This window comes from Anabrus simplex, chromosome 1 (assembly GCF_040414725.1).
Source record: "Anabrus simplex isolate iqAnaSimp1 chromosome 1, ASM4041472v1, whole genome shotgun sequence".
Taxonomy (NCBI): Eukaryota; Metazoa; Arthropoda; class Insecta; order Orthoptera; family Tettigoniidae; genus Anabrus; species Anabrus simplex.
The window spans coordinates 393,853,700-393,874,969 of record NC_090265.1 but is presented as its reverse complement, the minus strand read 5'-3'; the positions used below and the strand labels follow the sequence as shown (position 1 = coordinate 393,874,969).

Sequence of the window (21,270 nt, the reverse complement as noted above, 5' to 3'; positions counted from 1 at the left end):
TTGTTAATTTATTGTTGATACTTAATATTGTTGTTTATACCTGTGTTCTCTTTTATACTTATTTAAACTTATTATTAGTGTAAAATGACCCTCTATAGGCTGTACCTAATAATTAAATAAATAAATAAATTTAAATGCTAGGAAATTGTATTCTCCATAATTTTTATTATTGATAGGATCAATGTTTGTTTATTGATAGGACCCCTGATAATAGTGATATTTGTGAATGAAATTTTAGGCCTTCCCCTAAACTGCCATTTCAGCCAGTGTGAATAAAATTATTTATAGCTGAGATTGTAGTGCCTTATTCTCCGACTTACATACCGTTTATCACTAAATACTGTTCACCCATTTTCTTGTGATGTATACATACAGTGGAACCTCGATTATCCGTTCCCGGAAAGTACGTTTTCCCGGAATATGCGTTCAAATTACGTGGTCCCGAGAGCATCGTAATTAAATTACGTTGTAAAAGTCCCGCATTATCCGTTCCTCGAAGAAACGATTTCCCGGATCAACCGTCCAGAAATTCCAGTCCCATCAACGCTAAATCCTCGATCAATCGTTTTTTAATAAACTGTATCTCACGAAAGGACGGCTATGGCATATTTATGGATCTTGGCGTTCGGCGATCGGCGGTGAACTTGCATAAGGGACCATCTTAGCATCGCATTCGGGTGGTATTGTTTAGAGAATCTCGGAAAATCATAGGGCAGAGAGTGGCCACAGCAATTGCTAGAAGACACGGCGCATTTCTACAGCTCAGCGTGAAGACGGAACGAGTTTCGTCAAATGTTCGCACTTATAAAACGTCCATGTTATGTCCAGGGTTAGATGTTTTCTTATTTACATTTTTTCGATCGTACTGCCGAAGGGGTTTTCGGCACTTTGCTCAGGGCACTGCAGACCTAAGTGGGCTTTCAGGCAGGAATCGAAACTGCTCCTTAACACAAATTCAGTATTTTTTATATTATCGTACATGATTATGTTAGCGAGACGAAAACAGATGTTGCACCTTACATTAAAAAAAAAAGCCATGGGAGGTCTTGGGATTGCCTATTACTGTTACTAATGTAAGACTGGGAATTTTACGTTTTCGTGTTAAAATACCAAAAACCGCAGTCGTTTTACTTGCGCACGTTACATTTTAAATGATTGGTATCATTTCAAACTCGTACTGCCATGTGCAGCGAGCGCACTTTCCAGATGACCTCAAGGTCACGAATAACCGTAATTTCTGAAGTTTTGATATTTCTTTTATCTTTCCAATTTGATTGGATTTGTGACGCGCAGAATTGAATATAATGTATTCGAGAACTTTTAAGAATCGATACATTCGAAACCATGTTTTCGAGTTCAACATAACCTTTAAAAGTCGATGTAGGCCTAATTTGCGCGGTACGAGATTTCCAGAAACTGACTACGAACAGTATACCGGAGACCAAATTACAATGAAAGATTAAGAAATGAACGGATTGCGCCATCATTTTGGGTGTTTTTGTATCTAATATGCTTTATTTTATTAGATGAGAGAATTAAAAGCTACTTGTGGTCGATTGTCGTTTGGCTTGGCGTTGTTAGATTTTTCGAAGAGTTTGGCTAGCGTAATCAAAGTTGCTGAACTGAAAGAAGTTTTCACGGGAAACTGACGAAGATTCCCCTGTAAAATTGAATATAAAGTATCGAGATTTTGAACTCGCGTACCGGTAATTAATGCGGTTCGCGGTCTAACATGCCCGGCTCTCATCCAGAGGGCCCGGGTTCGATTGCGACCAGGTCAGGCAATTTTACCTGGATATAAGTCTGGTTCCAGGTCCACTTAGCCTACGTGATTACCTTTAATTGTGGAGCTACCGTATCTAATGGTGAGATGGCGACCCCGATCTACAGAGCCAGGAATATCGGCCGAGAGGATTCGTCGCACTGACGATGCGCCCCTCGTAATCTGCAGGCCTTCGGGCTGAGCAGCGGTCGCTTGGCAGGCAAAGTCTCACTGGGGCTGTAGTTTGGTTTGGTTTAGTTTAGGAGTTTTTGTAAGATTATAATTATACATATTTCATTTTTGTGATGTTTAGCCAAATTGATAGTTTTCATTCATTCCCGGATTTTCCGTTTTCCCGTGTTGTACGTTTTATTTTCACGGTCCCTCGAAAAACGGAGAATCGAGGTTTCACTGTATTATGTATATACAGTACATACAAATATGACTGAAAATTTAAAATTGCATTTCCTTCAATCAATCAGTTAATCAATCAATAAATACTGATCTGCATTTAGGGCAGTCGCCCAGGTGGCAGGTTCCCTATGTGTTGTTTTCCTAGCCTTTTCCTAAATGATTTCAAAGAAATTGGAAAGTTATTGAGCATCTCCCTTGGTAAGTTATTCCAATCCCTAACTCCCCTTCCTATAAATGAATATTTGCCCCAGTTTGTCCTCTTGAATTCCAACTTTATCTTCATAGTGTGATCTTTCCTACTTTTATAAACGCCACTCAAACATATTCATCTACTAATGTCATTCCTCGCCATCTCTCCGCTGACAGCTCGGAACATACCACTTATATTAAATAACACTTGTATGTTTTATTATTCATCCACCTATTCAATACAATACAATTTTAAAAAATTAGGACATTGTCTTTATCAAAGTTGTTTACATGAAATTAATATATTATATGGTACATGTTTCGCCTATCAATAGTAGGATCATCAGCCACATTTTTCACCTTAGGATAGATCAGGTACCTGATTGGAAATAATTTATGAATGCTGTTAAAAACTATGTCGTTTAAAATGTATTGGAGATTGTTAAACACTATTACAATATAAAATGTAGTATGCTGTTATTTGACAATATTTGTGATAATATTGGAGTCTAAAAACATGATAATTATTTGACGATTATGACATATCAAAAGATATTACAATAGAGATAAAAATCAGAAAACACATTCCATTTAGTTGTCAGATGGCATATTGTTAAAAACTTATGGAAAGTTGAGCAAGGGTAATGGTCGTTGGTTCTTGAAGTTATTAAATATTGATTTTAATTTATTTGCTTATAAATATTGGGGAATTTTCATATGGTCTGGTTTCTTTTTGAGATAATAGTAGTTGGAAATGTTGGTGCCGTAGGCTATGTTGAAGTCTTTGTAGGCGTCATTAGACCATCTTCTTTGATGTGGTAAGAGTTTGTAATGGGTATGGCTCTTTGCTGTTGGGCGTGTTGAGGTGAGCGTATTAGTTGGAAGGGAACGTTGTTGTCATTCAGTGGTTAGCCAAAGATGTGATGAGTTCCCTTCGACCGCTGAGATGTTAGCTTACGTTGAGAGTTTTTGAGTAAGTGGCAGTCGCTGAGCTCTTACTATCACATGTAACATACCACTTACAAGCTCTCCTTTCTCTCAATTCTTCCCAGCCCAAACTTTGCTACATTTTTGTAACGCTACTCTTTTGTCGGAAATCACCCAAAACAAATCGAGCTGCTTTTCTTTGGATTTTTTCCAGTTCTTGAATCAGGTAATCCTGGTGAGGGTCCCATACATTGGAACCATACTCTAGTTGGGGTCTTACCAGAGACTTATAGGCCCTCTCCTTTACATCCTTACTACAACCCCTAAACACCCTCATAACCATGTGCAGAGATCTGTACCCTTTATTTATAATCCCATTTATGTGATTACCCCAATGAAGATCTTTCCTTATATTAACACCTAGATAGCTACAGAGATCCCCAAAAGGAACTTTCACCCCCATCAACGCAGTAATTAAAACTGAGAGGACTTTTCCTATTTGTGAAACTCACAACCTGACTTTTAACCCCGTTTATCAACATACCATTGCCTGCTGTCCATCTCACAACATTTTCGAGGTCACGTTGCAGTTGCTTACAATCTTGTAACTTATTTATTACCCTATAGATATCATCATCCACAAAAAGCCTTACCTCTGATTCCACTCCTTTACTCATATCATTTATATATATAAGAAAACATAAAGGTCCGATAATACTGCCTTGAGGAATTCCCCTCTTAATTATTACAGGGTCAGATAAAGCTTCACCTACTCTAATTCTCTGAGTTCTATTTTCTAGAAATATAGCAACCCATTCAGTCACTCTTTTGTCTAGCCCAGTTTCACTCATTTTTGCCAGTAGTCTCCCATGATCCACCCTATCAAATGCTTTAGATAGGTCAATCGCGATACAGTCCATTTGACCTCCTGAATTCAAGATATCTGCTATATCTTGCTGGAATCCTACAAGTTGAGCTGCAGTGGAATTACTTTTCCTAAAACCGAACTGCCTTCTATCGAACCAGTTATTAGTTTCACAAACATGTCTAATATAATCAGAAAGAATGCCTTCCCAAAGCTTACATACAATGCATGTCAAACTTACTGGTCTGTATTATTCAGCTTTATGTCTATCACCCTTTCCTTTATACACAGGGGCTACTATAGCAACTCTCCATTCATCTGGTATAACTCCTCCGACCAAACAATAATCAAATAAGTACTTCAGATATGGTACTATATCCCAACCCATTGTCTTTAGTATATCCCTAGAAATCTTATCAATTCCAGCCGCTTTTCTAGTTTTCAACTTTTGTATCTTATTGTAAATGTCATTGTTATCGTATGTAGCCTTAGTCTCCTCTTCTATCTGGACATTATCCTTGTAACCAACCATCTTTACATACTGCTGACTGAACACTTCTGCCTTTTGAAGATCCTCACATACACACTCCCCTTGTTCATTAATTATTCCTGGAATGTCCTTCTTGGAACCTGTTTCTGCCTTAAAATACCTATATATACCCTTCCATTTTTCACTAAAATTTGTATGACTGCCAATTATGCTTGCCATCATGTTATCATTAGCTGCCTTCTTTGCTAGATTCAATTTTCTAGTAAGTTCCTTCAATTTCTTCTTACTTCCACAGCTATTTCTAACTCTATTTCTTTCCAGTCTGCACCTCCTTCTTAGTCTCTTTATTTCTCTATTATAATAAGGTCTAATAGTCCTACTTTTAAGACTTTCCTTTCTATCACATTTATTTTTAACTACGACAAAAACAGCTTCATGATCACTAATACCATCTATTACTTAAGTTTCTCTATAGAGCTCATCTGGTTTTATCAGCACCACATCCAGCATATTTTTCCCTCTGGTTGGTTCGATCACTTTCTGAATGTAGTTCGCAGTACCTTGCCAATTGACATCTGGTAAATTCAGATCTCCCGCTACAATCACATTTCTTTCCTTGTTGTTTCCTACATAGCTGATTATCTTATCAAATAATTCTGAATCTGTGTCAGTGCTAACCTTTCCCGGTCTGTACACTCCAGATATATCAAGTTGCCTATTATCTTTAGAAATGAGCCTTACACCTAGAATTTCATGTGTCTCATCTTTAACTTTTCGTAGCTTACAAATTCTTCTTTCACCAGAATGAATACTCCCCCTCCGACCATTCCTATCCTATCTCTACGATACACACTCCAGTTCCGTGAGAAAATTTCTGCATCCATTATATCATTTCTCAGCCATGATTCAACTCCTATTACAATATCTGGTAAATATATATCTATTAAATTACTCATTTCTATTCCTTTCTTTACAATACTTCTACAGTTTAACACTAACAATTTTATGTCATTCCTACTTGATTTCCAGTTCCCTGTTCCCTTATCACCGCTCCCTACGCCACCCCGTTTCCCTGAATGTACATCCCTATTACCCTTCCAAACAATTTTCCTAACTTATACGTACCACTGCAGTTTAAGTGAAGGCCATCTGAGCGCAGATCCCTATCTCCTACCCACCCATTAGGATCTAGAAATTTCACTCCCAGTTTCCCACATACCCACTCCATAGTCTCATTTAAATCCCCAATCACCCTCCAGTCAGTATCCCTCCTACACAGTATTCCACTAATAACAATCTCCGCTTTCTTAAACTTCACCCGTGCTGCATTTACCAAATTCCACACATCTCCAACTATGTTGGTACTTATATCAGCTTGCCTTACGTTGTTGGTACCAACGTGAAACACTACCACCTTCTCCTTCCCCTCCTCCCTCTCTTCTACTTTCCTCAACATCTGCCTCAACCTAATTCCTGGATAACATTCTACCCTGGTTCCCTTTCCTCCACACACTTTCCCCACGTGTCTAACGATGGAATCCCCCATGACCAGAGCCTCAACCCTACTCACCTCATTTGATCCCCTCCCCTCCTGGTCAGTCCTTTTTTTCTTGATAGCTTCAGAAGCTACTTCCTCCTCCCTTTTCTCCTTCCTATGACCCTGTTCCACCTGTCTTTTCCTATCCTCTACTCTACATTTCCCTTTCCTACCTTTTCCTTTCCTCCTACTTCCACACATCTCCGCAACAGTTCCCTGTCCCTCATCTTCCCTCTGTTGTTCTACCTGGAGTGACTCGTACCGATTTCGCACAGACACCTGTCCTGAATTCTGATCCTGAATAGAGCCCTTAGCCTGCAATCTCCTTCCCCTTAGAACATTAGACCACCTGTCTTCTACAACTTTCCCCTTTTCTTCCCCTCCCTCTTCTTACTGTGGATGCGACCGGTACATAAATACCTTTCTCTTTTTTAATTCTGAGCAATGTACAGACAAAACTTTTATTTTATACATATAGATTATAATCTTTCCTACTTCTGAAAACTCCAATCAAGCTTTTTCTCTACTGAGATCAATCCTCACCATCTCTCTACCGACAACTTGGATCATACCAGTTTAATATCTACTCTGAGGCTGTGTTTTGATAAGCTGTCAATAATGTTAACCTAGGTATCAGTATAAATGGCAGTGTCATTAATAACATCCACTGTGCTGATGATATGGTTGTGGGGCCGATGACCTTCGATTTTAGGCCCCTTAACACAACAAGCAAGCGATATGGTTGTGTTAGCCAATAACCTTACTGATCTTCAAATTATTATTATTATGATTATCATTATAATGATCAGTGCAGCATTTGGTCTATTCATGAATATTCCTGTTTCCTGGTCATAGTGTTGTGTGCATAATGTGATATTCAAATCTCAGCAGACTTGTCACCAAGTCTGATGCCAAAGCATTTTATAGCGACTGCCAGCGTATATATGGCCGCTCGTAACGTGGAAAACAGATGCCTTTTGCAGCCACTCTGCCAGAGTATTGCACTGCAGCTAATGGGATTTCAGCAGCTGGGCACATTAAAGCCATTGGCCCTTGTAGGGGTCAGATGATTTTCCACCACCCAACAGTGTACATCAAGTCCCTGGCTGTACGGTCTAGTCGATTACCGTAGCATGGTGGTAAGCATGGCCAGGCAGGCCTTTGACTTCAATTGAAAACTTAGAAAACCTTTTGTAAAAGGACATGAAATACAGTAGCATAAGAATGAAAAGCCTACATAAACCACTTTTCAGAGTCATTAGCGATGAGATACTGAGTGATGATAACTGCTCTTCTAGTCTTAAAATCCTCAAGTTAAATGTACAACATGCAATTTCAGTTGCACAAACAAGAAAAGTTTTTGGACCGGATGGACTTCCAACAGGATTATTAAAGCATAGATGAGAGAATTTAGATTTCATCACAAAACTATTTCATGATATATTCAACACCGGTGAAATCCTTAGATTCAAATTTTGTAACTATACCTAAGAAATCCCACCCAAAACATCGCATTGATTCACCTCACCAGTTTTATGGCCCATATCCTAAAAATATTCTTTAGAATAATGTTTGCCAGAATAAGAGCCAAAAAAAAAAAAAACCTGCCGGGCTGAGTGGCTCAGACAGTTGAGGCTCTGGTCTTCTGATCCCAACTTGGCAGGTTCGATCCTGGCTCAGTCCGGTGGTGTTTGAAGGTGCTCAAATATGTCAGCCTCGTGTCAGTAGATTTACTGGCACATAAAAGAACTCCTGTGGGACTAAATTCCGGTACCTCGGCGTCTCCGAAAACCGTCAAAGAAGTTAGCGGGATGTAAAACAAATAACATTATTATTTGATATAGATGTTGATTCCCATAGGGAATCTGAAATATTTGTCCTGAATGAGTAAATTTATAATACCAATATATTGGTATTAACATTATTATTATTATTATTACACTAGAGTCCCGTTAATCCGAACCCCGTTAATCCGAAAGTCCAGTTAATCCGAACTGAAATATTCATTTTTTAAAAATATCCTTGATGAAATTAAAGAACATATTATAGAATGAAGATTTACTTGCATTTTATTAGTAATATTTTACAAGAATAACTTAATGGAAACATAATTACTCATCATAAACCATCAATCACTGGCCGTTTATCTTTACAAAGTGTGTTAGTTTCTTTTGCCGTAATGATTGGAACCTACTCGAAGATGCAGTGTTAAACCAGCATCTCATAAACATCACATCAGTAAACGCTAAAGAATGGACATTTCAAATTACAGTATGTACTGTACTGTATTGTAGAAACTATTTTCCTCAGACGGTTGAGACACTGACCTTCTGACCCTAACTTGGCATGTTCGATCCTAGCTCAGTTCGGTAGTATTTGAAAGTGCTCAAATACGTCAGCCTCGTGTAAGTAGATTTACTGGCACGTAAAAGAACTCCTGCGGGAGAAAATCCTGACAACTGGGCGTCTCCGAAAACCGTAAAAGTAGTTAGCGGGATGTAAAAACGATAAGATTATTATTAGAAAATATTTTCCGGTTATTCCGAAAATTTTGTAATCCGAACAGACTCTGATCCCAATTAGTTCGGATTAACGAGACTCTACTGTATTATTATTATTATTATTATTATTATTATTATTATTATTATTATTATTATTATTATTATTATTATTAACAGCAAAATGTGAAATGGAACTTGAAAACACACAGTTTGGTTTAAGAGAAGCTTTTGGTACACGAGAAGCATCATTTAACATCAGTGAGCTGTTACAAAATTCTTATGAGGAACAGAAAGGATATTTTTGACTGTTTTATGAATGTGAAATGTGAAATGGAACTTGAAAACACACAGTTTGGTTTAAGAGAAGCTTTTGGTACACGAGAAGCATCATTTAACATCAGTGAGCTGTTACAAAATTCTTATGAGGAACAGAAAGGATATTTTTGACTGTTTTATGAATTTTAAAGGCATTTGATAGGGTGCTGTACTCCAAATTAAGATACTCCGTGTTCTGTGTTCCTTTTTTTTACCACCTGTTTTCATCTTTATCTTACATTTCTTTCCTTTTCATGATTTTATCCTGTTTTCTTCTAGTCCTACACTTCCTGCATTAAGTCAGATCTGTCAAGTTGGCCCCTCAGTGAGTATTGAAGCCCATGCTCCTGATGAAGCTGAGAAGCAGAAACAAACTCACCAGGGGCTGAGAAGAGATAGATGTAGAAGAACAGGGATTGATGAGGGGAGATGTCAGTGTGGAGATTATCCTTGTCCTTTTGTGTTCTTATGCTTGTTCTTGTCTTCTCTTTCTATTGCTCCCTCCTGCACTGATCTGTCATTGTGCTTGTCCTATTATGTGATTATGCCTTTATTTGACACTTGTTTGTTCCTTTCCAATACTAGTATTATATCCCTTACTGTAGTCTCAGATCATTATTTTAGAAACATTTATATAATTCAAATTTTCACTAATTCGGACCATTTCTTGGCTCTGTTAGTCGGAAATTGTGAGAGTGTACTGTACGTGTTGTTTTATCTTATGGTATAAGTAGAAGTACTAGCCTGAGAAACAAATACTGACCAAGATTTAATTTATGTGCAGTAAGAGTGGTGCTAGCCTCATGAAGAAAGTCACTGGCTACGTAGATGGGAGTAATCTGGAAGCTGCCAATAGTTTTGAGCTATTCTTACACCTGTTAGGAGTGTACTTGCAGCAGAACCCTGCACATTGGCAACAAGTTAAAGGCCGCATCTACTCCAAGTTCTTTCCTGCTAAGATGCAAGCTCTCAGGGAGATTGGCATTTATCATGTTTGTAGCCTGTTCCTCACATTGGCCATAACAGTTGACATAAAAGAAGCGGTGAGTTTTAGTATAGTTATGTAATATCTAACAAATATTTAGGGACATTTTTCCAGGAACTCTTCTTATGTACAGTTGTAGTATGAAATGAATTTTGTTAGTGAAACGTGAGAGAAATATTTTGACTCGCAGTTTAAAAGGTTCTCACATTATGAAGTTAAGCACTATGTTTTCGAAGGCCAAACCTTGTAATGATGCTCTCATAAGCTAAAGTAATGTATGTGATATTAACTACACTCCATTCTTTCTTAATTTACAGTAGGATCACATTAAGATCTTTTGACAAAGAGGAAGAAATGTGATTTTACCGGAAGTGTGTGAACATATGCAGAGACTGCAGTTTAACCTCTGGTATGAGGCAGCATATCGTCCCTGCTCTGGCAAACTAGCGAAACTGACAAACTAAGGAATCTGTAGTTCTGAAGTTCTGGTCTAGATTTTGTTATTTATATACTGTCTATCCTCTGACAAAGTCTCACATCTGCAGCTCATTCTGTATGTCTAACACATAAAACCAATAATTAAATATAAAAATTGATTTGACATGAGTAATCACAACTTCTTTCAGCTCTCCTAACCTCTTGACAATTTTCAGATTCGTTAGTTTGCCAGAGCAGGGACGATATCATAGCTAAATTATCACAAAAATTTTAAATGTTAAATCTTATTAAGATTTTTATTTGTTTGATGGCCATGATTCTAATTTGAGAAAGATGTGCTTTTTATCTATTCATAAACCATGCTGTCATATTTCCCTTGTTCTATTTACTTGCTGAGATAGATGTTTTTCTCAAGGCTATTCTGTATAAATTGCTGCAGTTGTCAGCATAAGGTGCAAAATAAGAGATTAAACATATTTGTGATGAGAATTGAATTTCATAAATAAATTATGGCAAGGCAAACCATTTTCAAAAATAATGGAACTATAACTCATAGTCCACTTGCCCTTTGTAGCATAGCAGGTAAGGCTGCTCCATGTAAAAGAACAATTTAGAGTTAAAGTACTCATTCTAGCATAAACTATTCTGAGTTGTAGTTGTTGTTTTTTCCTTAAACCTCATTCTCGATCCTGGAAAAATGCTGAAATACTACCTGCAGTATTTCAGTCATATGTATATTGGAAAATCAAGTTTCTGGGCCATATTTTCTCCGAGCAGTCATACATTAAAACAATAATATATAGAAAGGCCGGAACATGAATAGGACCACGTAACAGGATAAACACAATGATGCGTCAGCATCGGGACGGAGCAGCAGAAAAGGAGATAAGAACAAGTATGAAAACACTAAAGGACGAGGACAGTTGCCACATCTTCATACACTGCTAATTTCAAATATGTAGACTCTCCCCTTATCAACCCCAATTCATCTACGTCCGTTTCCTCTCAGCTCCTGGCAAGATCGATTCAGCTTTCCTGATTCATCAGAAGACAGATGACTGTCTTGATATTGGGAGTGTGGGTTAAGAAGAAACCTTGTGTCTATCCAATTATTTTCTTATCCTACACTTTCCACATCAAGTGAAGATCTGTCAAGATGGCTCGTCAATGAGTGTTGAAACCCGCCCTCCTGATGAAGCTGGAAAGTGGAAACGAACTTGTCGTGACTCAGAAGATACGGATATAGAAGAACTGTAATTGGTGAGGAGAGAGCTTATCTACTTGAAGATGACAGCATAAGAGGATGTAGATGTCCTTTGGTATTTTTATATTTGTCCTTGTCTTCTTTTCTATTGCTCCCTCCTCCGATGCTGACATATAATTGTGTTTATCCTATCGTGTGTTCCTATTCATGTCCCTGCCTTACTACAGAATGCGGCAAAACAAACGACACTGGCATTATTGCTGATCTGCTGTCTACATTTCCCAAGTAATGAAGTATTTATTTACTGTATATAATAGTTTGATATATTGTGTCTTTAGTGTTGTTGATTTCTACAATTACGGTTCTCACAAACGACGAGAAGGTGTTTATCATGGAACATTATTTCAGGTCATGCAAAGTGGGGTGTCAGAATGGGCCGACTTTGTTCACGTTAAAGAGCAGTATGAGGAGTGATTAAATAAGGAGATACCAAATAACTAAACATTGTTACTGTACTTGTCGTTGACAAGTTCTGTTATACAATATCAGTCTTGTGTCAGCGAAAGGGGACAACAGTGTACCTCAAGAAGCGTAACCAGAAAAGAGTCAAGGACAGCTTCCCCAACAGGTGTTACAGTCCCCAAAGCATAGTCTAAGGCAAACATTGCTGAAACATTGCTGAAACTTTGTATGAGCGATAGGTCTGTTCAGTGGACGTTTAAAGAGCTCAGTGGATTTGCATATCGCATTCAAGTTGCTCAGCATCTAACAGAAAGGGATGACAGGTCCTCATTTCATCAAGGATGCTGCGTTGAATCCAAAAACAGTGGAACATGTAGTCTGCTGAGACCTCATTATTACCCCATTTTTGCCAGATTCCATGTTCACCTTAATGGCTACGTCAACTAACAAATAACTAGTTTTTTCAGGTTTGAACAGCCTGATATCATTACGTAGAAATTGCTAAACAGTGAGTGGGTTGTGATTTGGTGCACTATATCCAGATTTGGACTATTTTTGATGTGCCAAAAACAGTGGACCAGATAGTCTACTAAAACCTTATTATTACCCCATTTTTTACCAGATTTCATATTTACCTTAATGCCTATGTTAACCAATAAACCACTCATTTTTTCAGGTTTGTACAGCCTGATGTCATTATATAGAAACCAATACACAGTGTGTGGGTTATGATTTGGTGCATTGTCGCCATACGACCCATCTGTGCCGGTGCGACTTAAAGCAAATAGCAAAAAAAAAAAGAAAAAAGATTTGTTGCGTCATGTCCAGAGTTGGACCGATTTTTACTGAACTAAAACTTACCCCCTCCGACGACTATGTTTGCAGCAAGATTGAGCTACAGCCCACACTGCAGGGGAGTCACTTAACTTTCTGCAACGATACTTTGGACATCACTTAATTTCTCGTGGAACTCTATTCTTGTACTCTTCCTGCTCTGGATCTCATGGGCCCAGATACCTACCTATGGAGTATGTTGAAAGAATCGGTTTCCAAGACAGATGACCCACCTACAAATATTCCCACATTATGCTAGAAGATGATGTTATTTTTGTGTCCTTACAGTAACCTTTGTTCATCACAATATTTGATAAACTTCAAAAACGTTATGAACAGTGTGTGACACATGATGGTACACATTTTGAAAAGATACTATACTAGTACAATTAAATAACATTTCAGTGTCATTCGTTTTGTCGCATACAGTATATGTAAATGGATTTGTTACTTGTTTGTTCTTTTCTATTACTCATACATTAGAGAAAAGGACTAAAGGACAAATTCTGCATTTTCATATACTCACTTGAGAGTAATGAAAAATACATTATTAAAATTTGGTTATAACTACATTCAAGGGACCTGTTAAATTGTGTCATTATAACTGAGATTTATGCCATCAGTTGAGTGAAGTAGAAAATTATATAGAATAAAGTTGGGTGTATTTTAGATTGAAATTTACATACATACATACATACATACATACATACATACATACATACATACATACATACATACATTATCATTATAGACTGTTATGCCTTTCAGCGTTCAGTCTGCAAGCCTCTGTGAATTTACTAAAAGTCGCCACAATCCTCCATTTACAACTAATGCTGTGGTTTCGTTTAGTTCTATACATCTTTAAATTGTTAGAAACCGAGTCTAACCATCGTCGTCTTGGTCTCCCTCTACTTCTCTTACCCTCCATAACAGAGTCCATTATTCTCCTAGGTAACCTATCCTCCTCCATTCGCCTCACATGACCCCACCACCGAAGCCGGTTTATGCGTACATCTTCATCCATCGAGTTCATTCCTAAATTAGCCTTTATCTCCTCATTCCATGTACCCCCCTGCCATTGTTCCCACCTGTTTGTAGCAGCAATCATTCTTGCTACTTTCATGTCTGTTACTTCTAATTTATGAATAAGATATCCTGAGTCCACGCAGCTTTCGCTCCCATAAAGCGAAGTTGGTCTGAAAACAGACCGATGTAAAGATAGTTTCGTCTGGGAGCTGGCTTCCTTCCAACTCCTAGGCCTTTCCTATCCCATCATGTTGAATGGTGGAACATCCCTCAAACTCTACATTATTCTTAGTTCTTGGCGGATTTTTTTTTTTTTTGGAGTTGGAAGGTCACTGCCTTTATTGGAGAATAGGTTAATATCTGTGATGTTGAGGGCCTGTAGACAATGCGTTGTTTAGGATGTCAGATCACGCATCTTTAAAACGTAGCTATTGCTGGTTTATTTGTTGCAGATGTACTTCCCAGCTTGCTTTGAAAAGTCCGAGGCCTTTGAATCTTAAATCAGAATACAGACACTATCGGGTGTATCCGTAGGTAATTGCAAAATTTCCTTTAGGGAGCTCTTTACCATTTTGTCGGCGGTTTTCAGGAAGCTAAGCGGTACTTGTCTAATTTCAGCGGTCTGAAAAGCATACATGAGAGTAGGGCTGACTGCTTTGTTCAAAACAATGAACTTTTGATCTGCCTTTAACAAAGGCCGTGGCCTTAATTTGCCTGGTATGAAAATGGGAAACCACGGAAAACCATCTTTAGGGCTGCCGACAGTGGGATTCGAACCCACTATCTCCCGGATGCAAGCTTACGGCCACGTGCCTCTCACCGCATGGCCAACTCGGCCGATCATGGTATATGTTGGTACCTCAGAATACCTGATTCTGTAGACAAATTGTCACTGAAACTGATATTGCTATAACAGAGTTCTGCTGTATTTAATAGATTTTTGTTCATTTGAAGAAGACAGAGATCGGATTTGAGAGGATGCAGGAAAACAGCTTGAAAATGCAAGAAAATGATGGCTTTATAATGCAATACAGCAAGCACTCTGCTTACATTTGCTAGGCCTTACAAAAGTAGAAAAATGAAACAGTTATGATGACCTTTTCAAAGGTTTTTAATGATAGTAATCTTTCAATGGGTGGGGGGATTATGGTCAGGATGGCTGCATATGGTACTGATCAACCATTACATCAGAGTGTGACTTAAACAATCTTTGAATTTTACTTTTAATGTGTAGCACATGTATGTTTTCTTTGTTACAGTATATCCTTGGGTTTTCTACTGTGAGAGTGTATTATTGGTTGTCATTCTTCTGTTGTTTAGAATAGACAAGTTTCATCTTATAATTCAAACTTTTTAATATCTAAGATGATGTGTATTTCTTATAACAGATGTTATAAAAGTTATTTATGATAATAATGTTATTCCGTTTAGGGTAATAAGATGCAAGAACTCATGCAAGTACTGCTAGCTGGAAACTTGGAAGTTCCTAAACGCCTCATGGTATGGAAGTCTCATCTTGCTCTTGTACAGCTCCATATTTTAAAAGGTAATTTCTTTTAGAACTGATATCATACTTCTTTCAACTTAGTATGCTTGAAACATGTTTGGAAGGAATACTTAAAGGAAAGAACTGCCTATATTTTCTTCAGTTTTTGCCACACCTCTTCATGTAGATCCATCTTCAACCTCCAAATTTAAAATTAGTCCCCTAAAACAAGTGTCATTTCTCAAGCTACTAAGGGCAGGCTTGGAATCTGATTGGGTTTTTGAAAGAATTGGGACTGGTGAGGAGGAAACTTATCTGCAAAGATGACACTTTGTAAAGATATGTAGTTTCAGTAATAAATTCAGTTTTATACCTTTAACTTGTACTTGCCAAATTTATTCTTCTGTGGAATATTGCATTTTATTTTGTTAAGCCCGTTGTTTTTAACCTAAACAAACTGGTTATGATGAATTTCGGTTTCATTAAAATACAGGGCAATTCAAAATGATGGACCCGATTTCATAAATTTATTCTGTGAAATCTAATAAACATATCGTAATGTGAGACATGTGCTAAGAATGGTAAACTCACAAAGTTTTTTTTCAGTCATATCACAAGTGTTCTATGTAAGCACCTTGCATAACACGATATACATCAAACCGATAGTCTATCTCCTTGTATAGTGTGTCGCGGTCAATTTCTGTGATGGCTGCTGTGATGTGGGCACGAAGGTCGTCCAATGTTAATGGAACAGGTGGTACGTAAACATGATCCGATCCTTTACGAAACCCCACAAGAAGAAATCACATGGGGTTAAGTCAGGGGAGCACGGTGGCCAGCGAATGAGAATTCGATCCTCCTGAGGTGCACGATATATCAAGAAAAACATTTCCTGTCACAGTAGGTTCAATGAAGAAAAGTCCATAAACCTCATGGGAAATGGCACAAAACACATTCACCTTGGGAGAATCGCATTGCTGTTCCATAACTTGATGGGGATTAGAAGTTCCCCAGATCCTTACGCTGTGTCTATTCACAGTCCCGGAAAGGTGAAATGTTGCTTCATCACTGACAATTACCCATTCAGAGAACCCATCCTCTTCCATTAATGCGAGATAATCAGCACAGAAGGACGCTCGAGCAGCATAATCAGTGTCTTTTAAGGCCTGCACCAGTTGCAAGCGGTAGGGTTACATTCGTAAACGTTTCCGCAGAATGCGCCAAACAGTTGCCTGTGGAAGTTCAAGTTGCCTCGATGCCCGGTAGGTGGACTTCTGCGGACTCCGCACAAAACTGGCGCAAACGCGTTCCACTGTCTCTTCCCCGGTCGAAAGATGGCCAGTCGACTTTCACTTACAGATGCAGCCCGTGTCTCTGAATTTTGCATACCACGCACGAATGGCTTTTTCAGTAGGTGGGTCTCTTCCATACCTGGTACAGATATGCCGCTGAACACTAATCACAGACTTGTTTACATGGTAATCAAGCACACAGAACGACTTCTGCTCTCCAGTGGCAGCCATTTTCTTTACTCGCTTCCTGCGCGCTTGTAATGGCTGAAAATGAAACCACGTGTGATGAAATCTAAATTCAACTAAACTTTGAGAGTTTGCCTTTCTCACAGTATGATATGTTCATTAGATTTATAGAATAAATTTATGAAATTGGGTCCATCATTATGAATTGCCCTCTATTATTTCTCAGGGTTTTCCATGTCAACAGTGATTGTAGTTTGGTAGACTTTCAATGAAGGTACATTTCTGCACATTTTGAGTTCATATGAATGTACTAATTGAGAATTTAGCAAGTATTAGCCATGCAGATGTTGAATAAATATTACAAAATACATTATTTGGAACATAACTGGAGAACAGATTAGTCCCATTTTAGAATGTGTACTGTTTCAGTACAGCAGGACAACGTTAGTTTCTTTGCCTTACTTGTTATTAACAAAACACCAAATTTTCAGCCAGTATAATCACTCCGAAAATAGCTGAAATGCGTAACTAAGAATAAAATTTCAGAAGAGTTTAGTCTGTGTTTCCAAGCTGCACACTATTTCTCATAGTCAAGTCTTCTTTAACATGAATGAAATGCCTCGAAGCAAGGAACGTGGCAGCAACATTACAGATTTTGCTCTGTTTCCTGGCTGCTTTACCACATTGCACCCACTACACTTGTTTTTCCCTGGATTAAAGCTAGTGGGACACCCCATCGAAATGCACTTCAGGGAACACCCAATTTCACACATGGTCTTCCTGAGGAAGGATGTAGATCAGCACAAGATCTAATATATGCTCTATCTATGTACCATGTGAAGTCAAAAGTGCCTAGATTCTCCTCTTTGCCCTTTGGGGTCAAACAGTAAGGTTGTTTTTAGAGATGTTCAGAAAAAACAAACTTAGAGGTCAGTACCATTTCTTGTTTTTAGTGCTGATTCAGTAAAAAGATAACATTTTGATCCAGTCGGTCGACATCACCCATGGTTATATTACATAAAACTAGACTGAACCTATTGAAATTCAATGTGATACTAAGTCCTTGGTTTGGTAAAGAATATTTTTTTTTTGGAACTTCAAAAATGTAGAGTGACTCCATGTGCTATGTGTATTTTACTGTGAACATCATAGCTTCGAAATTGATATTTTGGCTGATTTTGACTCTATTTGGTGGTTGTGCATAGGAAGATAGGCATCCAGCCAATCTCAAGTTGCCATTCATATAGATTTATATTGCAGTCTCGATACTGTTTTTGCCACCTGTATTGTGCAAATTCACCATGTGGTTAAGTTTCCTCGCTCGGCGTGTACAGTTTTCAGTACGGTTCGCGATCTTTTGCATTTTGTTCAGTAATTTGTGTTTTTCATATTGTTATTTGTAGTCTTTATCTCTCTAGTACAGTCAACCCCAGACACTGTGCCCCCGTTAATGTGCCACCTATGCATTTTACTTGCAAACAGATCTGCTTGTATGCTAAATTGATAGAAACCTTGTTACTGTGCCTATTTACTTAGTGCCAACATACAGTAAGCATATGTCATGTAAATGTTCTGATATATGGCTAGTGAGATTTGCTGGAATTGCTATAGAATTACTATTTAATTGTTACAAATTTCATTATAATCCATATTGACAGTTACCAGTTACAAATTTTGTTATTTATGGTCAACCTAATCAATACTTTTATTGTTCATGATGAGTTACAGTTGGTCAGTACATATCTCGGTTTGTTTCAAGCCATCATCAATTGACAAATAATTTATGGTAAAGAATAATTATTCTCTTATAAACTAGAAGACATACATTAAAACATTTGAACATTCCTGAGGGTGCTTAAAATTAATATTTCTTGAAAAAAAAAGTGGAATGTCATGTTAAAATCAATGTTTTAATGTATATTTTAATGTAACTCTTCACATGATTCACAAACCCAACTCTGATTGTAAACAACTTAAGATTGACCTTAAATAACAAAGTATTTTGTAACCAAGTTCAAAATATTTATCTGTTCTATAGCTGTAGTGTTATTCGACAAGAGCAGGCTATGTACCAACACCAAGTTTCACCATTGGGGCTTTGCCAGGATGTTGGTGCGGGTGTCTGGAGAAGGGGGTTTGCACGCGTGTGAACGACGCTGGAGAGCTAGGCTGCTTCAGTACACCATGAGTGAGCAAGAAGTGCACATGTCTGTTGCACAATGCATCATTATCAAATTTCTTGCCAAAGGGAGCATCAAACCTTCCAAAATTCTGAAATGGCTCTGCGCACAGTTTTGGGAAGAAACACTTTTGCAGACTCGAGTGTATGAGTGAGCTAAAAAATTTGTGGCAGGAAGAGAAGCTGTGGAAAATGAACCTCATGAAAGGAGACCGCGGACAAGCGTCATTGTAGACAACATTGCTGCCATTCGGGGCATTATTGGTGAAGATTAGCGAATAATAACTTCGCAAATTGTTTTAGCCATAAGAATAAGTTATGGAAATATTCAAACCGTTATTTGAGATGAACTCCATTTCAGAAAATTGTCTGCCACGTGGGTTCCTCGTCTTCTCAACCAGGAACAAAAAACTTTACATCAGGAAGTTTGTCAGAGACTCCTGCGTCACTACGGGGAGGAAGAGAGGATTTTTGCATTGTATTGTGGCTTGTGATAAAGCTTGGGTGCATCATTACACCCCAGAGTCAGAGCAAGCAAGCAAGTAAGCATGGAGTGGCGGTGAAGAGATGAAGCAGGTCGGATCAAGGCCAAAACATACCCATCGGCTGGAAAGGTGCTTGCAATCGTTTTCTGGGACTCCGTGGGCGTTTTGCTGGTGGATTTTCTTCACAAACGAAGGCAGCCTATTATTGTCGCCTTTTGGATTAAGCAAAAGCTGCGTATCGCAACAAGCGACGCTGGCAACCGATCCGAAACGTCATTCTTCTCCATGACAATGCAAGGCCACATACTACCGCTTTAACACATAAAAACTGGAGGAGAAATTCACTGGACGCCTCTAGAACACGCTCTGTACAGTCCAGATTTATCACCCTGCAACTACCCTTTGTTTGGACCACTCAAAAACAAGACCTAGGAGGACAGCGATTCGATCATGATGCAAGTGTAAAAGAGTTTGTGCGCAATTGGCTCTGCACACGTTCCTCTTCTTTCTATCAAGATGGCATCAAAACCTTACCAGTCCGATGGAGAAAATGTGTATCGAAGGCAGGACACTGTGTAGAAAAGTGATCTCTATATTTGTTTTTTGTTGTTGTTGCAATAAATTTTTAAAAATTCCAGTTTATATTTGATCCACCCTTGTATATATATACACATAAAATGACATAACTATTCCTTCCCTTTCAATACTGTGCCATTTCACCGTTCTATAGTTGCAGTATTAGGAACAAAAATGGCGTTCCAGCCATTAAAAATTTAAAATAAAAGCAATTAGTAGCGGTACGAGCTAAAGAGACAATAAATTCAACCGGCAATCACGGAAAGAACCACTTTTAGAAGGCAGTGCGAAAGAATGACGAGAGCGGATTATTTAAACCGATTATTGAAAAAAAAATCTTCCATTAGAACAAATCTCAATTCAGCACTACATCGAGGAAAGGACGGAGTCGAGTAAAGAAACCAACTACTTATCGGATACTTTAATCAATTATTGAAGAATAGATCAAATCTGCGATAACCCGCTTAACATCAGCTGTGGTTGACACATATACGTGAGATTATAAACCAGCTGTTAGGAAACGTCAAGTTGGATCTGTACTACGTCACGGTTGGGCTCGGAACATTGTATTTGCCCGATACTGCACAACGTCAAGAGAGTAGAATTAAACGGAAAATAAAGTGCAATTCTAAAAGCACGTAAAATTCACACCGTTTCGGCGAGCAAGGCAGTTGAAATAAAGACGATATTTAGAGCTGTTATAAGCAAATTAGACGGACCAAAATACATATATACTTTTCGCATTAGCACTACTAAGCAGATTACAGCATGTATAAATCAACTAATGCCTTGTGTTATTCTGTCCTTGACGCAATGAAGACCACTATGATGTTCTAAGAAGCTGAGGCAGAGACTACTCCGACTATGGTGGCGTTTCACGAGATTGATGACCCAGGAGGGCGGTAATCAGCTGTGAGGACGAGATGGACCCGATTACCTAAGCCGAACCATGGAGCGAGGCCTACCATCCCATGACGATTAACAGCAAGATGGAAATCAATACCCAATAAGCAAAGTTAAGTCCCCATTTGAGTCGTGTCGTAAGTAGAAACCTTTATTCTTTTGGTTAATATATAGTGTGCATTATGACATTGTGTGTGCGTAGTTAATATACGAG

At 38.3% G+C, this 21,270-nt stretch overlaps 1 protein-coding gene across 1 annotated transcript in view; it reads left to right on the top strand.

The window, feature by feature from the left end:
- LOC136869021 (protein MMS22-like) overlaps positions 1 to 21,270 on the top strand; it is a 148,032-nt gene that overhangs the window by 74,715 nt on the left and 52,047 nt on the right. The window contains exons 7-8 of the mRNA XM_068227118.1: positions 9,785 to 10,043; positions 15,381 to 15,495. Coding sequence (XP_068083219.1) covers positions 9,785 to 10,043; positions 15,381 to 15,495 — 374 coding nt within the window. The remainder of the gene's footprint in view (positions 1 to 9,784; positions 10,044 to 15,380; positions 15,496 to 21,270) is intronic.